Genomic DNA, 22,381 nt, shown 5'->3' with positions numbered 1-22,381 from the left:
TCGGAGTTGCCACTATCTGTTACCATTCAGAAAGGTGGTTTAGGGTCACAGTTGAGAGCCCTGTCTGTGGAGCTGGATTACCATTTGAATCTCAGCGACTCTTAGCCATGTGCCCCTGGAAAATTTCCTCCAGTTTCTTCAAAATAGAAAGGATAATAGGATCACTTCCCAGAGCTGTTGGGACAGTTAAATAGCTAATATATATAAAGTATTTAGAATGGGCCCAGCATATGTCCTATTTTGAACTTATGCTATTTTTCTTTGCTTCATGTCCCCATAGAAACACAAATGTGAGACAGACTGAAACTGCCTGAGAGTTCAAGTGGCTCAAACCCTCACTTTTAAGGCAAACAAGACCCTCTCCTCTACCATTTCTGACTCTTTTCCCCTCTGCCCTTATATATCCTAAACTGTAGAATCCACACACATTTTATTTTTTTAATTAATTTTTATTGGAGTATAGTTGTTTTATAATGTAAGAACCTTTTTTTTTTTTTGGTCCACAGGGCATGTGGGATCTTAGTTCCCTGACCAAGGATTGAACCCGTGTCCCTTGCATTGGAAGCGTGGAATCCTAACCACTGGACCGCCAGGGAAGTCCCCACACACATTTTATTGACAATACATATTACAATACATATACATATACACATTAGCAATTACATATTACCAAGAACTTCTGGTAATACCTTAGCCTAGAACGAGGTCCTTAACCCTTAACTCAAGAACTACTTTGCCATGTTTCCCCCAAGCAGACCATGTCATACCCTTCTTCCTCTGACCCCTGCTACCACTCATATTATCACCCCTTTTGGCATGAATTCAAATACTCTTGCTACTGACACTTGTCATATCCCATGTATGTTTACTGTCCCTACCCCACAACAAAAATTTCTATACCTTTTGGATGAAAGCAATTTCTTAATCCTTTGTAGCCCTCAAAACACTTAGCTTGGTATTGACTTCTAGTAATAAGTCAGTCAAGAATTGAAGACCATAATTCTATTCTTACCTTCAATCTCATCCCTTCTGCATGGGTATCTTTTTGCCTTTCAGATCCTGCTAAATCCACCAGATTGAGAAGGGAGGTCCGTATGTTCACAGTTTCATGGCTCTTCTCCATCGACTCTATTGTAATTGTAAAGACTGCATGAGACCTAGAGGATTCTCTATTCATTGATGTTGATGCTACACGTCTGTTTCTCCACCCTCCAGACAACACCTAGGCAAAAGGAAAATACGTTATCACGACTTCCAAGTGGTCACGACAGCCACGAACATCAGTAGGAAATTTGCAAAGAGTGGTAAGAGACTATCTAATGAGGAATACACTCAAGTTATTTTCCTTTCTCTTTCTTTTTTGATTCTTCTCCATGTCATGAAAGAAAACAAGCAGGAAATCAGAAGGCATAGGATCTAGAATGGGTTTTGCCATTTCTCTATTTGTATTAACTCAATGCAAGTCGCAAAATCTCTCTGAACCCTCTTCTTTACCGAGACTAAGAGAAAGTTAGATAAAATAAATCTTAAAATTACCTTCAAGCCCAAAGTTTTATTAGCTCTTTTGGTCTACAAAGTATTTGTTTTCCCTCCCTATTCCCTGTGGCAAGCAGATACATGAAGGTTCAGACTGCAGACTCTAGAATAGGATGAACATGAGTTCAACTCTTGGCTCCACTATCTACCAGTTGTGTGGTCTGGGGGCCAGTTGACCTTTTCAAGGCTCAGTCCCATATTTGTAAAATGGGAATATGGGTACCTACCTCACAGGGCAGAACATCTTAAACTGTAATATAAATGCTAATCAGCTAGGATCTGGTTAAAATTCAGATTCTGACTCAGCAGACGTGAGGTAGAGACTGAGATCCTGCATTTCTAACAACCTCCTATGTGACACCCATAGTCTGAGAACTACATTCTTTTTTTTTCTGGTGGTTCACGGGCGTCTCACTGTTGTGGCCTCTCCCGTTTCGGAGCACAGGCTCCAGACGCGTAGGCTCAGCGGCCATGGCTCACGGGCCTAGCTGCTCCGCAGCATGTGGGATCTTCCCGGACCAGGTCACGAACCCGTGTCCCCTGCATCGGCAGGCAGACTCTCAACCACTGCGCCACCAGGGAAGCCCAAGAACTACATTCTTGAGTGGCATGGTTATAATATGCATTGGATAAAATGAAGAAATTAGTAGCTTACCTCAAAAAGTAGATAAAAAATTAAATGAAATAACGTATACAAAAGAAGTTAGCACAGGGCTTAGCACATACACTCAATAAATGGAGCTGTTATAACCCTCTCTATTAACCAGCCATAGCACAAAAATGAAATTGTTTATATCTCTATTTTTTTGGTTAGTAGTTCATGCTTCCTTTTCGTAACACTAAATACTGTATATTAAATATTAGATAATGATACATTCATACAGCTGCAAAGAGAAAGAGAGAGAGATCCTCAAACATGGGACAAATTTCAAAATACTATTAGCTTAAAAAAGCAAGTGCAGGGCTTCCCTGGTGGTGCTGTGGTTAAGAATCCACCTGCCAATGACGGGGACATGGGTTTGAACCCTGGTCCGGGAAGATTCCACATGCCGCGGAGCAACTAAGCATGTGAGCCACAACTACTGAGCCTGCGCTCTAGAGCCTGCGAGCCACAACTACTGAAACCCATGCACCTAGAGCCCGTGCTCCGCAACAAGAGAAGGCACTGCAATGAGGAGGCTGTGCACCTCAACAAAGAGTAGCCCCTACTCGCCTCAACTAGAGAAAGCCCACGCACAGCAACGAAGACCCAACACAGCCAAAAATAAATAAATAAATTTATAAAAATAAAAATAAATAAAAGTTTTTAAAAAGCAAGTGTAAAAGTAGCACAATATGCTATCATTTGTGCAACATAAGGTGAAAAAGCAAACACAAGTATGCTTAAATACTTATGCAAAGGCTAAATACAAACAAAAATCAAAAACAAAACACAAAACTATTTGGTGAATACTCATGGATTGGAAGATTCAATATTGTTAAGATATTAATTCCCCCCAAATTGATTGACAGATTCAACCCAATCCCACTCAAAAATCCCAGCAGTCTTTTCTGTAGAAACTAACAAACTAAATCTGAGTATATGAAAATGCAAAGGACAAAAGAATAACCAAACTAATTTTTAAGAAATTAGAGAACTTACTCTACGTGATCTCAAGACGTACTTCTCAGCAATAACAATACAGGCCTGGGCCTCCCTGGTGGCGCAGTGGTTGAGAGTCCGCCTGCTGATGCAGGGGATACGGGTTCGTGCCCCGGTCTGGGAGGATCCCATATGCCGCGGAGCGGCTGGGCCCGTGAGCCATGGCCGCTGAGCCTGCGCATCCAGAGCCTGTGCTCCGCAACGGGAGAGGCCACAACAGTGAGAGGCCCGCGTACCGCAAAAAAAAAAAAAAAAAAAAAAAAAAAAAAAAAAAAAAAAAAAAAAAAAAAAACAATACAGGCCTAACTCATTTTATTGTACTTTGCAGATATTATGTGTTTTACAAATTGAAGGTTTGTGGCAACACTGTGTCAAGCAAGGCTGACTCCCGTTAGGGGCTAATGTAGCTGGTGACTAAGTTGAAGCCAATGCTCATTTACCATTCTAAAATTCCTAGGGCCTTAAGAATTATGCTAAATCTACTCTGCTTATGCTCTATAACTGGAACAACAAAGCCTGGATGACAGCACATCTGTTTACAACATGGTTTACTGAATATTTTAAGGTCACTGTTGAGATCTATTGCTCAGAAAAAAAAATTCCTTTGAAAATAGTATTGCTCATTGACAATACACCTGGTCACCCAAGAGCTCTGGTGGAGATGTACAACAAGGTTAATGTTGTTTTCACGGCTGCTAATACAACATCCATTCTGCAGACCATGGATCAAGGAGTCAATTTGACTTTCAAATCTTATTATCGAAGAAATATACTTCATAAGACTAAAGCTGCCATGGATAGTGATTCCTCTCATGGATCTGGGGAAAGTCAACTAAAACTTCCTAGAAAGGATTCACCACTCTAGATGCCATAAAGAACATTCACAACTCGTGGCAAGAGGTCAAAATATCAACATTAACAGGACTCTGGAAGAAGCTGATTCCAACCCTCATGGGTAATTTTGAGGGGTCCAAGACTTCAGTGGAGGAAATAACACAGATGTGGTAGGAAGAGCAAGAGAAGTAGAATTAGAAGTGGAGCCTGAAGATGTGACTGAACTGCTGCAATCTCCTGATAAAACAGATGAGAGGTTGCTTCTTATGGATGAGCACAGAGAGTGGTTTCTTGAAATGGAATCTACTCCTGGCGAAGATGCTGTGAAGATCGTTGAAAAGACAACAGAGGATTTAGAATATTATATAAACGTAGTTGATAAAGCGGGGCAAGGTTTGAGAGGACTGACTCCAATTTTGAAAGAAGTTCCACTATGGGTAAAATGGTACCAAACAGCTGCAGAGAAATCATTCATGACAGTAAGAGTCCCCTGATGCAGCAAGCTTCACTGTTGTCTTATTTTAAGAAATTGCAACATCCACTCCAACCTTCAGCAACAACCATCCCTATCAGTCAGCAGCCATCACCATTGAGGAAAGACCTTCCAGCAGCAAAAAGATTATGATTCACTGAAGGCTCAGAGAATGGTTAGCATTTTTTAACAATAAAATATTTTTAAATTAAGGTATATACATTGTTTTTTTAGACATAATGCTATTGCACACTTAATAAACTACAGAAGAACGCTTTTATATGCACTGAGAAACCAAAACATTCATGTGACTCACTTTATTGCAATATTTGCTTTATTGTGGTGGTGGGGGACCAAACCTATGATATCCTCAGGTTTGCTTAATATCGATCAACAATATCAATATCAAGACAGCTGTGTATTGGTAACTGATTCAGACACAGAGATCAATGAAACAGAATACAGTCAGATATAAACTCATATATGTACGGTCAATTGATTTTCTTTAAAGGTGCAAAGGCAACCAAATGAGAAAATTTTTTTTAAAAAATGGTGCTGCATACGGGATCAAAACCAAAAAGGCAACCCAAGAGTGAACTTCTGATGTCAACTATGGGCTTTGGGTGATTATGATATGTCAATGTAAGTTCATCAATTGAACCACTTTAGCGGGGAATGTTTAAAATGGGGAAGGCTACCCATTTGGGGGAGCACAGGATATATGAGAAATCACTGTACATTCCTCTCACTTTTGCTGTGAACCTAAAATTGCTCATCTTAAAAAGAAGCAAGAGGGACTTCCCTGGTGGTCCAGTGGTGAAGACTCCATGCTCCCAATGCAGGGGGCCCAGGTTCGATCCCTGGTTGGGGAATTAGATCCCACATGCTGCAACTAAGGGTTCACATGCTGCAACTAAAGATCCTGCATACTGCAACTAAGACCCGACGCAGCCAAATAAATAAATAAATATTTTTAAAAAAGAAAGGAAGAAAGGGGAAAGAGCATTGAGTAAAACAGAACACAAAACACTAAGAAAGATGGTAGAAAGATGGTAGAAACCAGTCCAACAATATCAACAATCATACTTATGTAAAGTTAGGTAAGATGCTGTCAAAAAAAAATTTTTTTTAAAGCAAGATATAACTACATGGTTTTTCTTGTAGAAAAACTTAAAACATTAAAACACAGAGGACTGATGGGAAAACATGCCGGGCAAATAACTGATCAAAAGAATGCTGAATGGTAGGTCAATATCAGACAAAATAAATTTTTAAGGCAAAATATGTTAATAGAAAACTGTGTTAATAATAGAAAACTAAGGACTTCCCTGGTGGCGCAGTGGATAAAAATCCACCTGCCGGCTTCCCTGGTGGCGCAGTGGTTGGGGGTCCTCCTGCCAATGCAGGGGGCGCGGGTTCGTGCCCCGGTCCGGGAGGGTCCCGCGTGCCATGGAGCGGCTGGGCCCGTGAGACATGGCCGCTGGACCTGCGCGTCCGGAGCCTGTGCTCCGCAGCGGGAGAGGCCACAGCAGTGAGAGGCCCGAGTACCGCAAAAAAAAAAAAAAAAAAAAAAAAAGAATCCGCCTGCCAATGCAGGGGACACGGGTTCAAGCCCTGGTCCGGGAAGATCCCACATGCCATGGAACAACTAAGCCCATGTGCCACAACTACTGAGCCTGTGCTCTAGAGCCTCCATGCCACAACTACTGAGCCCGTGCGCCTTGAGCCCATGCTCCACAACAAGCGAAGCCACTGCAACGAAGAGTAGCCCCCGTTCTCCACAACTAGAGAAAGCCCGCACAAAGCAATGAAGACCCAACGCAGCGGAAAAAAAAAAAAAAAAAACAAAACAGAAAACTGTGTTAATATAAATACAAAACTATGAATTCAAATCAAAGGAAGATATATTAATTCTACTACTTGCATATGCCCCTAATAAAAGTCTATCTCTATATGTATACATATATATTTACGTAAATAGACAAAAGCCAAGACAAAACCAACACTTTAGTTGGAGATTAATATATCTCAAGTATTGATAGATTATACAGACAAAAAAAATTAGTAAAAATATAAAACCCTATATCCAAGGATGTACACACTTCTTCTCAAGCACACACTTATAAAAGTTGGCCATTGTATTAATCCATAAATTATTTCTCAATAAATCTCAAAGACTAGGAATCAAACAAGACCGCATTCTCTGATCCCAATGCAATTAATAATCAACATGAAAAATAAATTTAAATTTCCCATAAATTGGGGAATTTAAATCACATTTCTAAGTAATTCATGGGTCAAAAAAGAAATTATAATGGCATAATACTTAGATCTATATGACAGTTAAGATATTAAAACTTGTGTGAACTTTAAGTAATATTAAGTAAATTTATAGCATTAAATACAAAAGAAAGGCCAAAATGAGCTAATAAGCATCGAGCTTAAGAAGTAGGAAGGACAGTAGGATAAACCCAAAGAAAGTAAAAATAAAACATTAAAGAGTAAGGCCATATAAACCATCACAACTATTCAAAAAGAGAACAAAACTGTAGTTACAGCAAAGATTTTAAAAATGAGAATACTAGGAACAGCTTTATGCCAATATATTTGAAAACTTAGAGGAAACTAAAATTTTTCTAGGAATATGCAACCTATCAAGACATCTGACCCAAAACGCCTGCATAGGTCTATTAAAGAATTTTTATTTGTTGTTAAAAATCTTCTTACCAAATAAATAAATAAACAAATAATCAATCTAACTAAACACAAGGCCCAGATGTTTTGGGGGATGAGTGCTACATGATTTTTAAGAACAGGTCATTCTAATCACACGTATTTCCAGAAAACACATAAAGGTGGTAATAAAGCAAGACAAGGAAAGTAGGAAAAAGGAAAATTACAAGTTTATCTCACTCTTAAGCCCTGATGAAAAATGATAAACAAAATACTGACAAAGCTAATCCAATATTTTATCATGTTAACATGTTAAATGAGAAAAACCATATGATCATCTCAGTACAGGTAGAAAGAGCATCTGACAAAATTTAACACACATCCTTGATTTTATAAGACAGCTAACGGGGTGGCTGATTATAAAAGCATTCTATTAAAAAACCTGCATTTCTATACATAACAGACAACATGTAATTTTAAAAAGAAGTTATCCCCCACCAGAGCAATAAAAAATATAAGGTATATTAGAATAAAGGTAACAAAAAAAGGTAAGACTTTTATGGTGAAAATTATTGTAATGTAAGACATTAAAGACCCAATTAAATGAAGAGACATACCATGTTCATGTATGAACTCTATTGTAAAGATGTCTATCCCTCCAAACTGGTCTCTAACTACAATGCAATTCCAATCAAAATCTCAACATTATTTTTTGAATATGCATATATATATACACCGGATCACAAGTAAAACCTATCTCTTACTATGAGAGTCACAGTTTAAGAAGTTTGAAAAAGATTTGCTGAAGATAGAAGAATAAATTAATGAACTCTGATATATGTATATTTATTTATTTATAAAAATTCATATAATGGATTATACAGCAGTGAAAAAAAGGCAACATAGATGAATTTCATACACTGTGTTGACTTTTAAAAAGTTATAGAAGGGGCTTCCCTGGTGGCGCGGTGGTTGAGAGTCCGCCTGCCGATGCAGGGGACATGGGTTCGTGCCCTGGCCCGGGAAGATCCCACATGCCGTGGAGCGGCTGGGCCCGTGAGCCATGGCCACTGAGCCTGTGCGTCCGGAGGCTGTGCTCCGCAACGGGAGAGGCCACAACAGTGAGAGGCCCGCGTACCACAAAAAAAAAAAAAAAAAAAAAAGTTATAGAAGGCAAAATACATACCTCTTTTTAAAACTCAAAAACAGGCAATACTAACATTTTAAGAAATACATACATATATGATTTAAAAGTCGGGCTTCCCTGGTGGTGCAGTGGTTGAGAGTCTGCCTGCCGATGCAGGGGACACAGGTTCGTGCCCCGGTCCAGGAAGATCCCACATGCTGTGGAGCGGCTGGGCCCGTGAGCCATGGCTGCTGAGCGTGCGCGTCTGGAGACTGTGCTCCGCAACAGGAGAGGCCACAACAGTGAGAGGCCCGCGTACCGTAAAAAAAAAATAATAAAAATGAAAATAAAAATAAAAGTAGAAGAAAACGATAATGACATTCAGCACAGTGCTTATGTTTAGGGAGGAACCAGGGATATGAGATAGAAAGAAGCACACAGGTAGAATGATAATATTGGTGATATTTAAGTCTGAATTGTCTAATGGGGTCCTGCAAGTTCATTTTAACATTATGCTTAGTAAGTTATATGCATATGGCAATATTGTATATGCATCAAATATTACATATAAAAAATTGTTTAAATTCAACTGGCCAGGTTAGAATCCATAAAATGTGAATAGAGGAAGAAATAGAAAATATGAACAGACCCAATCACAAGCAATGAAGTTAAAACTGTGATTAAAAATCTTCCAACAGGGCTTCCCTGGTGGTGCAGTGGTTGAGAGTCTGTCTGCTGATGCAGAGAACACGGGTTCGTGCCCCGGTCCAGGAAGATCCCACATGCTGTGGAGTGGCTGGGCCTGTGAGCCATGGCCGCTGAGCCTGCGCTTCAGGAGACTGTGCTCCACAACAGGAGAGGCCACAACAGTGAGAGGCCCGCGTACCACAAAAAAAAAAAAAAATCTTCCAACAAACAAAAGTCCAGGACCAGATGGCTTCACAGGTGAATTCTATCAAACATTTAGAGAAGAGCTAACACCCATCCTTCTCAAACTCTTCCAAAAAATTGCACAGGAAGGAACACTCCCAAACTCATTCTATGAGGCCACCATCACCCTGATACCAAAACCCGACAAGGATACTACAAAAAAAGAAAATTACAGACCAATATCACTGATGAATATAGATGCAAAAATCCTCAACAAAATACTAGCAAACAGAATCCAACAACACATTAAAAGAATCATACACCATGATCAAGTGGGATTCATCCCAGGGATGCAAGGATTCTTCAATATGCACAAATCAATCAATGTGATACACCATATTAACAAATTGAAGAATAAAAACCATATGGTCATCTCAATAGATGCAGAAAAAGCTTTCAACAAAATTCAACACCCATTTATGATAAAAACTCTCCAGAAAGTAGGCACAGAGGGAACTTACCTCAACATAATAAAGGCCATATATGACAAACCCACAGCAAACATCATTCTCAATGGTGAAAAACTGAAAGCATTTCCTCTAAGATCAGGAACAAGACAAGGATGTCCACTCTCACCACTATTACTCAACATAGTTCTGGAAGTCCTAGCCACGGCAATCAGAGAAGAAAAAGAAATAAAAGGAATACAAATTGGAAAAGAAGTAAAACTGTCACTGCTTGCAGATGACATGATACTATACATAGAGAATCCTAAAGATGCCACCAGAAAACTACTAGAACTAATCAATGAATTTGGTAAGGTTGCAAGATACAAAATTAATGCACAGAAATCTCTTGCATTCCTATACACTAATGGTGAAAAATCTGAAAGAGAAATTAAGGAAACACTCCCATTTACCATTACAACAAAAAGAATAAAATACCTAGGAATAAACCTACCTAGGGAGACAAAAGACCTGTATGCAGAAAACTGTAAGACACTGATGAAAGAAATTAAAGATGATACAAACAGATGGAGAGATATACCATGTTTTTGGATTGGAAGAATCAATACTGTGAAAATGACTATACTGCCCAAAGCAATCTACAGATTGAATGAAGTCCCCTACCAAATTACCAATGGTATTTTTCACAGAACTAGAACAAAAAATCTTAAAATTTGTATGGAGACACAAAAGACCCTGAATAGCCAAAGCAGTCCTGAGGGAAAAAAATGGAGCTGGAGAAATCAGACTCCCTGACTTCAGATTATACTACAAAGCTTATCAAGACAATATGGTACTGGCACAAAAACAAATACAGATCAATGGAACAAGATAGAAAGCCCAGAGATAAACCCAAACACCTATGGTCAACTAATCTATGACAAAGGAGGCAAGGATATACCATGGAGAAAAAGACAGTCTCTTCAATAAGTGGTGCTGGGAAAACTGGACAGCTACATGTAAAAGAATGAAATTAGAACACTCCCTAACACCATACATAAAAATAAACTCAAAATGGATTAGAGACCTAAATGTAAGACTGGACACTATAAAACTCTTAGAGGAAAATATAGGAAGAACGCTCTTTGACATAAATCACAGCGAGATCTTTGCTGATCCACCTCCTGGAGTAATGGAAATAAAAACAAAAATAAACAAATGGGACCTAATGAAACTTAAAAGCTTTTGCAAAGCAAAGGAAACTACAAGTAAGACGAAAAGACAACCCTCAGAATGGGAGAAAATATTTGCAAACGAATCAATGGACAAAGGGTTAATCTCCAAAATATATAAACAGTTCATGCAGCTCAATATTGAAAAAACAAACAACTCAATCCAAAAATGGGCAGAAGACCTAAATAGACATTTTCTCCAAAGAAGACATATAGATGGCCAAGAAGTACATGAAAACCTGCTCAACATCACTAATTATTAGAGAAATGAAAATCAAAACTACAATGAGCTATCACCTCACACCAGTTAGAATGGGCATCATCAGAAAATCTACAAACAACAAATGCTGGAGAGGGGGGTGGAGAAAAGGGAAGCCTCTTGCACTGTTGGTGGGAATGTAAATTGATACAGCCACTATGGAGAACAGTATGGAGGTTCCTTAAAAAACTAAAAATAGAATTACCATATGAGCCAGCAATCCCACTACTGGGCATATACCCAGAGAAAACCATAATTCAAAAAGACACATGGGGCTTCCCTGGTGGCGCAGTGGTTGAGAGTCCGCCTGCCGGTGCAGGGGACGCGGGTTCGTGCCCCGGTCTGGGAGGATCCCGCGTGCCGCAGGAGCGGCTGGGCCCGTGAGCCATGGCCACTGAGCCTGTGCTCCGGAGCCTGTGCTCCGCAAGGGGAGAGGCCACAACAGTGAGAGGCCCGCCTACCGCAAAAAAAAAAAAAAAAAAAAAAAAGACACATGCACCCCAATGTTCACTGCAGCACTGTTTACAATAGCCAGGTCATGGAAGCAACCTAAATGCCCATCAACAGACAAATAGATAAAAAAGATGTGGCACATGTATACAATGGAATATTACTCAGTCATAAAAAGGAATGAAATTGGATCATTTGTAGAGACGTGGATCGATCTAGAGACTGTCATACAGAGTGAAGTAAGTCAGAAAGAGAAATACAAATATTATATATTAATGTATATATGTGGAACCTAGAAAAATGGTACAGATGAACCAGTTTGCAGGGCAGAAATAGAGACACAAATGTAGAGAACAAACGTATGCACACCAAGGTGGGGGAAGTGGTGGGGTGTGTGTGTGTGTGTGGTGGTGTGATGAATTGGGAGATTGGGATTGACATGTATACACTAATATGCATAAAATGGATAACTAATAAGAACCTGCAGTATAAAAAAATTAATTTAAAAAAATTAAAAAAAAATGTGAATAGAATATTTTGCAAATTCCTGTCAAAAGGTTTCTTTGTCCTGAGCTGAATGGCCAAAAGAGGTTGCCTTCTGACACCTAACAAGTAATAAACAAGGGTAGAAAATAGAGAGAAGAGCCAGCTGGTTTGAAGGGCAGAGATCCTAGGAGCTCTTCAAAAGGGCAGCTCCGGGCTTCCCTGGTTGCACAGTGGTTAAGAATCTGCCTGCCGGGCTTCCCTGGTGGCGCAGTGGTTGAGAGTCCGCCTGCCGATGCAGGGGACACGAGTTCGTGCCCTGTTCCGGGAAGATCCCACATGCCGTGGAGCAGCTGGGCCCGTGAGCCATGGTTGCTGAGCCTGCGCGTCCGGAGCCTGTGCTCCGCAACGGGAGAGGCCACAACAGTGAGAGGTCCGCGTACAGCAAAAAAACAAACAAACAAACAAAAAAGAATCTGCCTGCCACTGCAGGGGATACAGTTTCGAGCCCTGGTCCGGGAAGATCCCAATGCCGCGGAGCAGCTAAGCCCATGCGCCACAGCTACTGAGCCCATGTGCCACAACTATTGAAGTCCATTCGCCTAGAGCCCATGCTCTGCAACAAGAGAAGCCACTGCAATAAGAAGCCCGTGCACCGCAACAAAGAGTAGCCCCACTCGCCACAACTAGAGAAAGCCCCCGCGCAGCAACAAAGACCCAATACAGCCAAAATTAAATAAATAAATAAATTTATTAAATAAATAAATAATAAAACAAAACTGTAACTCTATCCTTTAAAAAAACCCCAAAAAACAAAAGGGCAGCTCCCAGGAGGAACAACTAAAGGGATATGGTCACTAACAAACTGTCCCCCAGTGACATATAAGGTGGTTTTTAAGAGTCTATGACCGGAATGAACAACACCAAAATAACAAATAATCAAGGGGTCAAACTTCTATTTTAACTAAGGGGAAATTTATAAAACAGTGTCATATCCTTCTTTCATTTCTTCTCATGAACATTCTGGTTATGGCTTTATAAAACATTTTTAGTAACTCAACTCTTTCTTTTTTTTAAGATCAAGGTGCTCGTCACAGCATGCTATGTTGCCTACGAATCAAATTGCTCAAGGCAGGGTACCTGATAGGATTCAGCAGCTGAGGTCACCACCTGCTCCACAGCACCAACAACGAAGACTCCCTTCTTAATATGCTCCCTTAAGTACAGCCCAGCCGAAGCAGAGTCCAGGAGGTCATAGATCTGCTCGTTGTAGATTTCAATAAAGGAACACTTACAAAGAAAACTCTTTCCAGCTCCAGCCTGTAAAAGAGAAGCCTGGTTTAGCTATATTCTTTTCATGAGTTCATCCTTACCTTTCATGAGCATTCATCTTTCACTCACTTCACAACATATAAATTTCCTACAACATTATCCTTTACACAATACAGGACACTTAAAAGTCAGTATTAAAATGTAGGTTACTAGTTTCAGCACATCAGTACACTTTAAAGCAGCATCAAACTGTGGTTCCAGGAGCCCTAAAGTTCCCAACAGTGCCTCAGAACAAAGACAGGGAGGTGGGACTTGAGCATTCCAAATAGGCAATTCCATTTTTTGTTTAATTGAGGTATAATTGATATACAGCATTATACTAGTTTCAGGCGTGTAACATAATGATTTGATATTTGTATATACTGCAAAATGATCACAATAAGCCTAGTTAACATCCATCGCCATACATAGTTACATAATTTTTTTCCCTTGTGATGAAAATAGCAATTCCATTTTCATCTGTCTTATATATGAATCAAGTGTTATATTCCTCAAGCGACTGAAAACAATGTATTTTAAAAGTCTCTCTTTAAAAAAATAAACAAATAAAAGTTTTCTTTAAAAAGCCTTGCTATAGGATTTTTAACCACAGAAATGCACATCACTAAACTTACTTCACTGGCACATAATATGTGTGTCTAACTGCAATGGTCAGGCATAGTTTCTGCAAAGGAGTAAGTGGTAAACCAATGCTATATATCAGACTCCTTGGCACAAACGTAATAGAACATAAAACACTAATGGCTCTTAAGCCTGGAATTCCCTAAGCTAAAGGCACACAACCAACACAATGACCCAATCTGGGAGTCAATGGAAAATGGAAGGCCACATCGCTAGGACGATGGAACACCATGTGTGAAGCAAGGAGAGCATAGTCAGGTGGTAGCAGGTGCTGCAAAGGAAGTACAGATGGGCCCATTACTAGTGGCTGTCATGAAGATGTAGGGACAGCTGCAGTCAACTGTGAGCCTAGGTGCAGGTAGGTGATGGAGCTTAATGAATTTGTTTTCCTCAGTTAAGATTTTCTTTACACTTTCTCTCTTGTAAAATCTGAGCGCCTAAGAAGCACTACATTCTTCTTTCTTTCAATGTGGGTTCATGGATGATGCATGTTTTATAGACTAAAAACGTGTAGAAAATAAAAAACTCAGAATCCTTAATTTTATCTTAAGAATTGAAAGATTTTTTTTTATGACTCTAGCCTATCCACACTGTAGACTACCAATGATGCCCTTCCATGTACCATGAGCTAATTATTAGTAGTTAGCTACTCAAAACTAGGTATTTCATAGAATCGCTTTATTTTTACAATAAGTTTTACCTTCTCTTTTTCACGTTCAATTAAGGAAAACAAATATTCAAAACTTCGTGGAATTACTCCTCTCAGGTTATGAGAAAAATGATCAGATTCAGATGGTCCTAAAGAAAAATGTAAAAAAATATATATATAGCTGTTCATTTTTATTCTGTTAACAGGAGTCTTTCAAAACAGCAAAACTGAAAGGCAATTCATATAGAAAAGACAAATTGTATAATCAGTTTCTTTCAGGCCCCCAAACAAGATAAATCGTGGTAACAGATGGCATAATAGAACCTGCCTATCAATGGGACTGAAGGGAAGGGCCCACAATAGCCACTAAGCAATTTTAAAAAGTAGTTGTTGTTTGATAAATTAAAAAATCCATTTCAGTCCCAAGCTTGAAAATTTTCCTTCTGCAGGTACCAAAAGTAGCAGAAATAACAAATAACTGTACTTTACTGTTGCATAAGACATTCTGTCTCCTAGGCTGATCTTTATACACTGGCTGTGTGGCCACAGGCTAATTACTTAACCTCTTGGAGTTTTCAACTATAAAATGGAAATAGTAATGGTAATAACTATCTCACAGGGTATAAAAATTAGCATTAGCTAGTATTTTCTTAATTGGGCAGTAAAAGCCAAGCTGGTAAGAAAGATACTATAGGAATTCTTCACAGGATTTCTGTACAGACAGAAAATTGAAGAGCAATCCAATCTCTATTTTGTTAACATTGGGGAAAAGGGGAGATGTGAGTGGATATGTAAACAGCAGGATTTTTTGGATACTAATTCAAGCTATAGCTATATTTGCCAGAAAAAAAACTATAAAGCTAGAAAAGATCCAGAAGTTACTATATGTATTAGTTAAACATGCCTTAGAGGGACTTCCCTGGTGGTGCAGCAGTTAAGAATCCACCAGCCAATGTAGGGGACACAGGCTCAAGCCCTGGTCTGGGAAGATCCCACATGCCAAGAAGCAACTAAGCCCATGCGCCACAACTACTGAAGCCCATGTGTATACAGCCCATGCTCCACAACAAGAGAAGCCACCGAAATGAGAAGCCAGTGCACTGCAATGAAGAGTTGCACCCCACTTGCCACAACTAGAGAAAGCCCACACACAGCAATGAAGACCCAACACAGCCAAAAATTAATCAATCAATAAGTAAATTTATTTAAAATATATATATATGCCTTAGAGGCCAAAGGAACTAACAAAATGCTGGTGTATGCAAGAAAGTTACAGAAAATAAATTTAAAAATATTATTGTCATCTCGGTGTGCTACACCTAAAATATTTTAAATGGCCCTTGTAAACTGTACCTTAAAAAGATAAAAGAAAAAAATAAAAACAGGGCAGAGAAATGCAAGTAAATGAACACAGAGGACAGATAATATTAGAATACGTGCAGATCATTTTATAACATTTTCCTGCTAAATACTATATAAAGATACTCAAAATATTCATTATAGTTACCTTATCATCTCTTGCCTAGTCTCCTGCCTTGGCTCCCTATCTTGCTTCGGTTCTAGCCCCTCCTAGAGTCTCTATTCCATTCAGCTGCCTGAGTAGTCCTTTTAATTATACATCAGACCATGTAATTCTTCTTTAAAAAAACAAAAAAACAAACAAAAAAACCCCTTCCCATGACTTCACATACACTCATGAAAAATTCCAAAATCCATGACCTGGCTTCAGGCTACAATTTCAACCTGCCCCTTATTCTGTAAAATTCCACTCTAGCCCCATGTGTCTTCTTGCTGTTTCTTGAATGCTCTTGAGCATGCTCCCAACTCAGGGCCTGTGCATTTGCAGGGATGGTCCCTCTGCCTGGAAGATTCTTCTCCCAGAGTCTTATGGTTCCTTCTCATTTCACTCAGTAATTCTCTTCAAATGTCATGCTGAGAGGCCTCTCTGACCCACCTAACTAAAACAGCACCTGCTGCTCTTTTCCATCCTCTTATTTTTCTTCATAGTACTTACTACCTCTGGCATAATTACTAGACATTTATTTGCTTTTACTTGTACATCCCCCATGAGAATATAAACTCCATGAGAGCCTGGACATTGCCTTGTATTTGAACAGACCACCAGAGCCTTGAAGAGTGCCTGGCATATTTTAAGCACTCACTTATATGTTGTCATAACCTCAGAGAAGGGAAAACCTTTCTTACTAAAACTCACAATTCAGAAACCATTAAAAAACAAAACAAAACAAAGAAAACCTGAAATTCAACCACATAAAAATAAAAAACTTTGGCATCAGAAAAAATTAAATAAGCCAAAAGAAAAAACCTACAGAAAAATCTGTAATCTATATCATAGACAAAGAGATAATCTATTATATGAAGAATCCCCACAACTGAGTAAGAAAAAGACAAGATAATTCTTAAATAAGAAAAAAGCTTGAGGGACTTCCCTGGTGTCGCGGTGGTTAAGAATCCACCTGCCAATGCAGGGAACATGGGTTCAAGCCCTGGTCTGGGAGGATCCCATATGCAGCAGAGTAACTAAGCCCATGCACCACAACTACTGAGCCTGTGCTCTAGAGCCCTCGAGCCACAACTACTGAGCCCACATGCCACAACTACTGAAGTCCGTACACCTAGAGCCCATGCTCCACAGCAAGAAAAGCCACAGCAATGAGAGGCCCACGCACCACAACGAAGAGCAGCCCCCACTCACTGCAACTAGAGGAAGCCTGCACACAGCAAAGAAGACCCAATGCAGCCAAATATAAATAAATAAATTTATTTTAAAAAAAGAGAAAAAAGCTTGAATGGGCATTTTACAGAGAGGCTATTCAAATGTCCAATAAACGTATAAAAGGTGCTTAGTAGTCAATGGACATCAAACAAGTGCAAATAAAAACACGAGATAGTACTATACATACTCCAGAACAACTAAAAATTTTAAAACGGACAATACCAAGTGTGGACATGGATGTGGAGCACTGGGAAATTCTATGTCTACGCATCTCCATCATGACATTTTTACTAAAGCTGAACATACATATACTATAACCCAGCAAGTCCACGCCCAGAAGTTCAATAGATATGCACTATAAAAGACACACACAAGAAAAAAATGTCCATAACAGTACTATTCATGTGCTCTAAAACTCTCTAGCAACAGCAGAATAGAAAATGTGGAGCTCCTTTAAGATGGCAATGTGGGAAGACGCAGAGTTAGTGTCTCCCCACAACTAGGGCGCCTGTCGGCCACTGGTGGGGGACTCTGACCCCAAAGAGATGGGAGGAACCCCAGAGTGAACCGGTAGGACACAGGGGGACCAAGGGAGGAGGAGAAGTGGAGGCCAGACAGGATCGGCTCCCCTGAGGCTGCGGAGATCAGGAGAGGGAGGTGGGAGGGACTCTCCGGGAAGAGTGGGAGAGGAGCGTAGGGCAATTGCCTGGCCCACTGGTGTCGGGGAGGCTGCTGAGCTCCCAAGCCAGTCCCCCCCCCCACAAAGCCCCATCCAGGCTGCATGGGTCCTGGGGGCACAGGAGGGAGGCCAGGGAGATCAGGAGTGGCAGGTGGGAGGGGCCATCGAGGAGGAGCGGGAGAGGAGCAGAGGGTGTTTTCCCCGCCCACTCAGGCCCAGGGAGCCTACTGAGCTCCCAGACCACTTCCCTGCCCTCCAAGGCCCACCCTCAATTGGTCCTGGGAGTATAGGAGGGAGGACAGGGAGATCAGGATTGGCAGGTGGGAGGGGCCCTCCCAGACCCCAGACGGGAGGAGCAGGAGAGGAGAGGAGGGCGTTTGCCCCACCCACTCAAGCCCAGGTAGCCTGCTGGGCTCCCAGGTGAGGTCCCCCGCCCTCTGAGACCAGGCCTATGCCTGAGCCCCTTCTGTTCCTTGAGCCTAAGCCCCACCCCCACACAGCCCCCAGGGCCTTTTCCAGCCCTGTGGGTGCTGAGCATCGGCCCCACCCACTGCCCAAACCTCACCCTTGCTTAGGCCCTGCTCTCCACAGCCAAGGCCTTCCCCCGCTCCTTTCCTTTTTTTTCTTCTCCCTCCTCCTCTTTTTTTACTATTGTGGTACTGACGTACCTTCCGGTTGTTGACTCATCTATATTTTTATTGTTAGATTCTTTCTAATATATCTATTAGTTTCCTAGTCTAATTTTATTTTTTACTTTGTTGTTCTCTTTTTTTTGCCACCCCATGTGGCTTGCGAGATCTTGATTTGTGAGCACAGGGTTGGGCTGAAGTTCCTGCAGTGGGAGCTCCGAATCTGAACCACTGGACTAACAGAGAACCTCAGACCCTAGGGAATATTCATCGGAGTGAGGTCTCACAGAGTTCCTCATCTCAGCACCAAGACCCAGCTCTACCCAAGAGCCTACAAACTCCAGTGTTGGAAGCCTCAGGCCAAACAACCAGTAAAACAGGAACACAATCCCACTCATTAAAAAAAAAAAGAGACAGCAAAAAAATATGTCACAGATGAAGAAACAAGGTAAAAAAAACCTACAAGACCAAATAAATGAAGATGAAATAGGCAATCTACCTGAAAAAGAATTCAGAGTAATGATAGTAAAGATGATCTAGAATCTCAGATATAGAATGGAAGCACAGATTGAGAAAATAAATGTTTAACAAAGATCTAGAACTAAAGAACAAACAAACAGAGATGAACAACACAATAACTGAAATGAAAAATACACTAGAAGGAATCAATAACAGAATAACAGAGGCAAAAGAAGGAATAAGTGAGCTGGAAGACAAAATGGTGGAAATAACTGCCGAGGAGCAGAATAAAGAAAAAAGAATGAAAAGAATTGAAGACAATCTCAGAGGCCTCTGGGATAACACTAAACGCACCAACATTCGAATTATAGGGGTCCCAGAAAAAGAAGAGAAAAAGAAAGTGTCTGAGAAAATATTTGAAGAGATTATAATGGAAAACTTCCCGAACATGGGAAAGGAAATAGTCACCCAAGTCCAGGAAGCACAGAGAGTCCCATACAGGATAAACCCTAGGAAAAACACACCAAAACACATATTAATCAAACTAACAAAAATTAAGTTCAAAGAAAAAATATTAAAAGCAGCAAGGGAAAAACAAAAAAATAACACGCAAAGGAATCCCCATAAGGTTGTCAGCTGATTTTTCAGCAGACTCTGCAGGCCAGAAGGGAGTGGCAGGATATACTTAAAGTGATGAAAGGGAAGAACCTACAACCAAGATTACTCTATCCAGCAAGGATCTCATTCAGATTCGATAGAGAAGTCAAAAGCTTTTCAGACAAACAAAAACTAAGAGAATTCAGCACCACCAAACCAGCTTCACAACAAATGCTAAAGAAACTTCTCTAAGTGGGAAACACAAGAGAAGAAAAAGACACACAAAAACAAACCCAACTGGGGCTTCCCTGGTGGCGCAGTGGTTGAGAGTCCGCCTGCCAATGCAGGCGACACAGGTTCGTGCCCCGGTCTGGGAAGATCCCACATGCCGCGGAGCGGCTGGGCCTGTGAGCCATGGCCGCTGAGCCTGCACGTCCAGAGCCTGTGCCCCGCAACGGGAGAGGCCACAACAGTGAGAGGCCCGCGTACCACAAAAAAAAGAGAAAAAAACCAAACCCAACTAACACACCATTGTAAAGCAATTATACTCCAATAAAGATGTTAAAAACAAACAAACAAACCCAAAACAATTAAGAAACTGGTAATAGGAACATCCATATCGATAATAACCTTGAATGTAAATGGATTAAATGCCCCAACCAAAAGACACAGACTGGCTGAATGGATACAAAACAAGACCCATATATATGCTGTCTACAAGAGAACCACTTCAGACCTAGGAACACATTCAGACTGGAAGTGAAGGGATGGAAAAAGATATTCCATGCAAATGGAAATCAAAAGAAAGCTGGAGTAGCAATACTCGTATCAGATAAAATAGAGTTTAAAATAAAGACTGTTGGGCTTCCCTGGTGGCGCAGTGGTTGGGGGTCCGCCTGCCGATGCAGGGGACACGGGTTCGTGCCCCGGTCTGGGAGGATCCCACATGCCGCGGAGCGGCTAGGCCCGTGAGCCATGGCTGCTGGGCCTGCGCGTCCACAGCCTGTGCTCCGCGGCGGGAGAGGCCACAGCAGTGAGAAGCCCACGTAATGCAAAAAAAAAAAAAAAAAAAAAAAAGACTGTTACAAGAGATAAGGAGGGACACTACATAATGATCAAAGGATCAATCCAAGAAGAAGATATAACAATTAAAAATGTTTATGCACCCAGCAGAGGAGCACCTCAATGCATAAGGCAAATGCTAACAACCATGAAAGGAGAAATTGACAGTAACACAATAATAGTAAGAGACTTTAACACCTCACTTACACCAATGGACAGATCATCCAAACAGAAAATAAATAAGGAGGGCTTCCCTGGTGGCACAGTGGTTGAGAGTCCGCCTGCCGATGCAGGGGACATGGGTTCGTGACCCGGTCCGGGAAGATCCCACATGCCGCGGAGCGGCTGGGCCCGTGAGCCATGGCCGCTGAGCCTGCGCGTCCGGAGCCTGTGCTCCACAACGGGAGAGGCCGCAACAGTGAGAGGCCCGTGTACCCCCCCCAAAAAAAATAAATAAATAAATAATAAGGAGAAAATAAATAAGGAAACACAAGCTTTAAATGACACAATAGACTAGATAGATCTAATTGATATTTATAGAACATTCCACCCAAAAGTGGCAGAATACACTTTCTTCTCAGGTGTACATGGAACATTCTCCAGGATAGATCACATATTGGTTCACAAACCAAGCCTTGAAAAATTTAAGAAAATTGAAATCATATCAAGCACCTTTTCTGACCACAATGCTCTGAGACTGGAAATCAATTATAGGAAAAAAAGTGTAAAAAAACACTGGAGGCTAAACAGTGTGCCACTAAATAACCAAGAGATCACTGAAGAAATCAGAGAAGAAATTTAAAAATACATAGAAACAAATGACAATGAAAACACAATGACCCCAAACCTATGGGATGCAGCAAAAGCAGTTCTAAGGGTAAAGCTTATAGCAATTCAACCTCACCTCAAGAAACAAGAAAAATCTCAAATAAACAATATAACACTACACTTAAAACAACTAGAGAAAGAAGAACAAAGAAAACATAAAGATCAGAGCAGAAATAAATGAAATAGAAATGAAGCAAACAATAGCAAAAATCAATAAAACTAAAAGCTGGTTCTTTGAGAAGATAAACAAAATTGATAAATCCTTAGACTCATCAAGAAAAAAAGGGAGAGGATGCAAATCAATAAAATTAGAAATGAAAGGGAGAAATCACAACTGACACTGCAGAAATACAAAGGATGATAAGAGACTACTGCAACAACCATATGCCAAAAAAATGGACAACCACGAAGAAATGCACAAATTCTTGGAAAGGTACAATTTTCTAAGACTGAACCAGGAAGAATTAGAAAATATAAGCAGTCCTATCACAAGTAATGAAATTGAAACCAGAATTAAAAACCTTCCAACAAACAAAAGTCCAGGACCAGATGGCTTCACAAGCAAATTCTATCAAACATTTAGAGAAGAGCTAACACCAATCCTTCTCAAACTCTTCCAAAAATTGCAGAGGGAGAAACACTCCCAAATTCATTCTACAAAGCCACCATCACCCTGATACCAAAACCAGAAAAAGATATCACAAAAAAAGAAAATTATAGACCAATATCACTGATGAACATAGATGCAAAAATCCTCAACAAAAT

General features: G+C 40.5%; 1 protein-coding gene across 1 annotated transcript in view; it reads right to left on the bottom strand.

Moving 5' to 3' along the window:
* KIF15 (kinesin family member 15) overlaps positions 1-22,381 on the bottom strand; it is a gene marked incomplete at both ends in the record, with an annotated part of 77,451 nt that overhangs the window by 38,880 nt on the left and 16,190 nt on the right. Inside the window, 3 exons of the mRNA XM_079713478.1 lie at positions 1,013-1,222; positions 13,164-13,343; positions 14,677-14,774. Coding sequence (XP_079569604.1) covers positions 1,013-1,222; positions 13,164-13,343; positions 14,677-14,774 — 488 coding nt within the window. The remainder of the gene's footprint in view (positions 1-1,012; positions 1,223-13,163; positions 13,344-14,676; positions 14,775-22,381) is intronic.

The sequence above is a fragment of the Hyperoodon ampullatus genome (genome assembly GCF_949752795.1).
Source record: "Hyperoodon ampullatus genome assembly, chromosome: 10".
Classification (NCBI taxonomy): Eukaryota; Metazoa; Chordata; class Mammalia; order Artiodactyla; family Ziphiidae; genus Hyperoodon; species Hyperoodon ampullatus.
The sequence above is the reverse complement of the archived record's forward strand: the minus strand, read 5'-3'. Positions and strand labels throughout refer to the sequence as shown.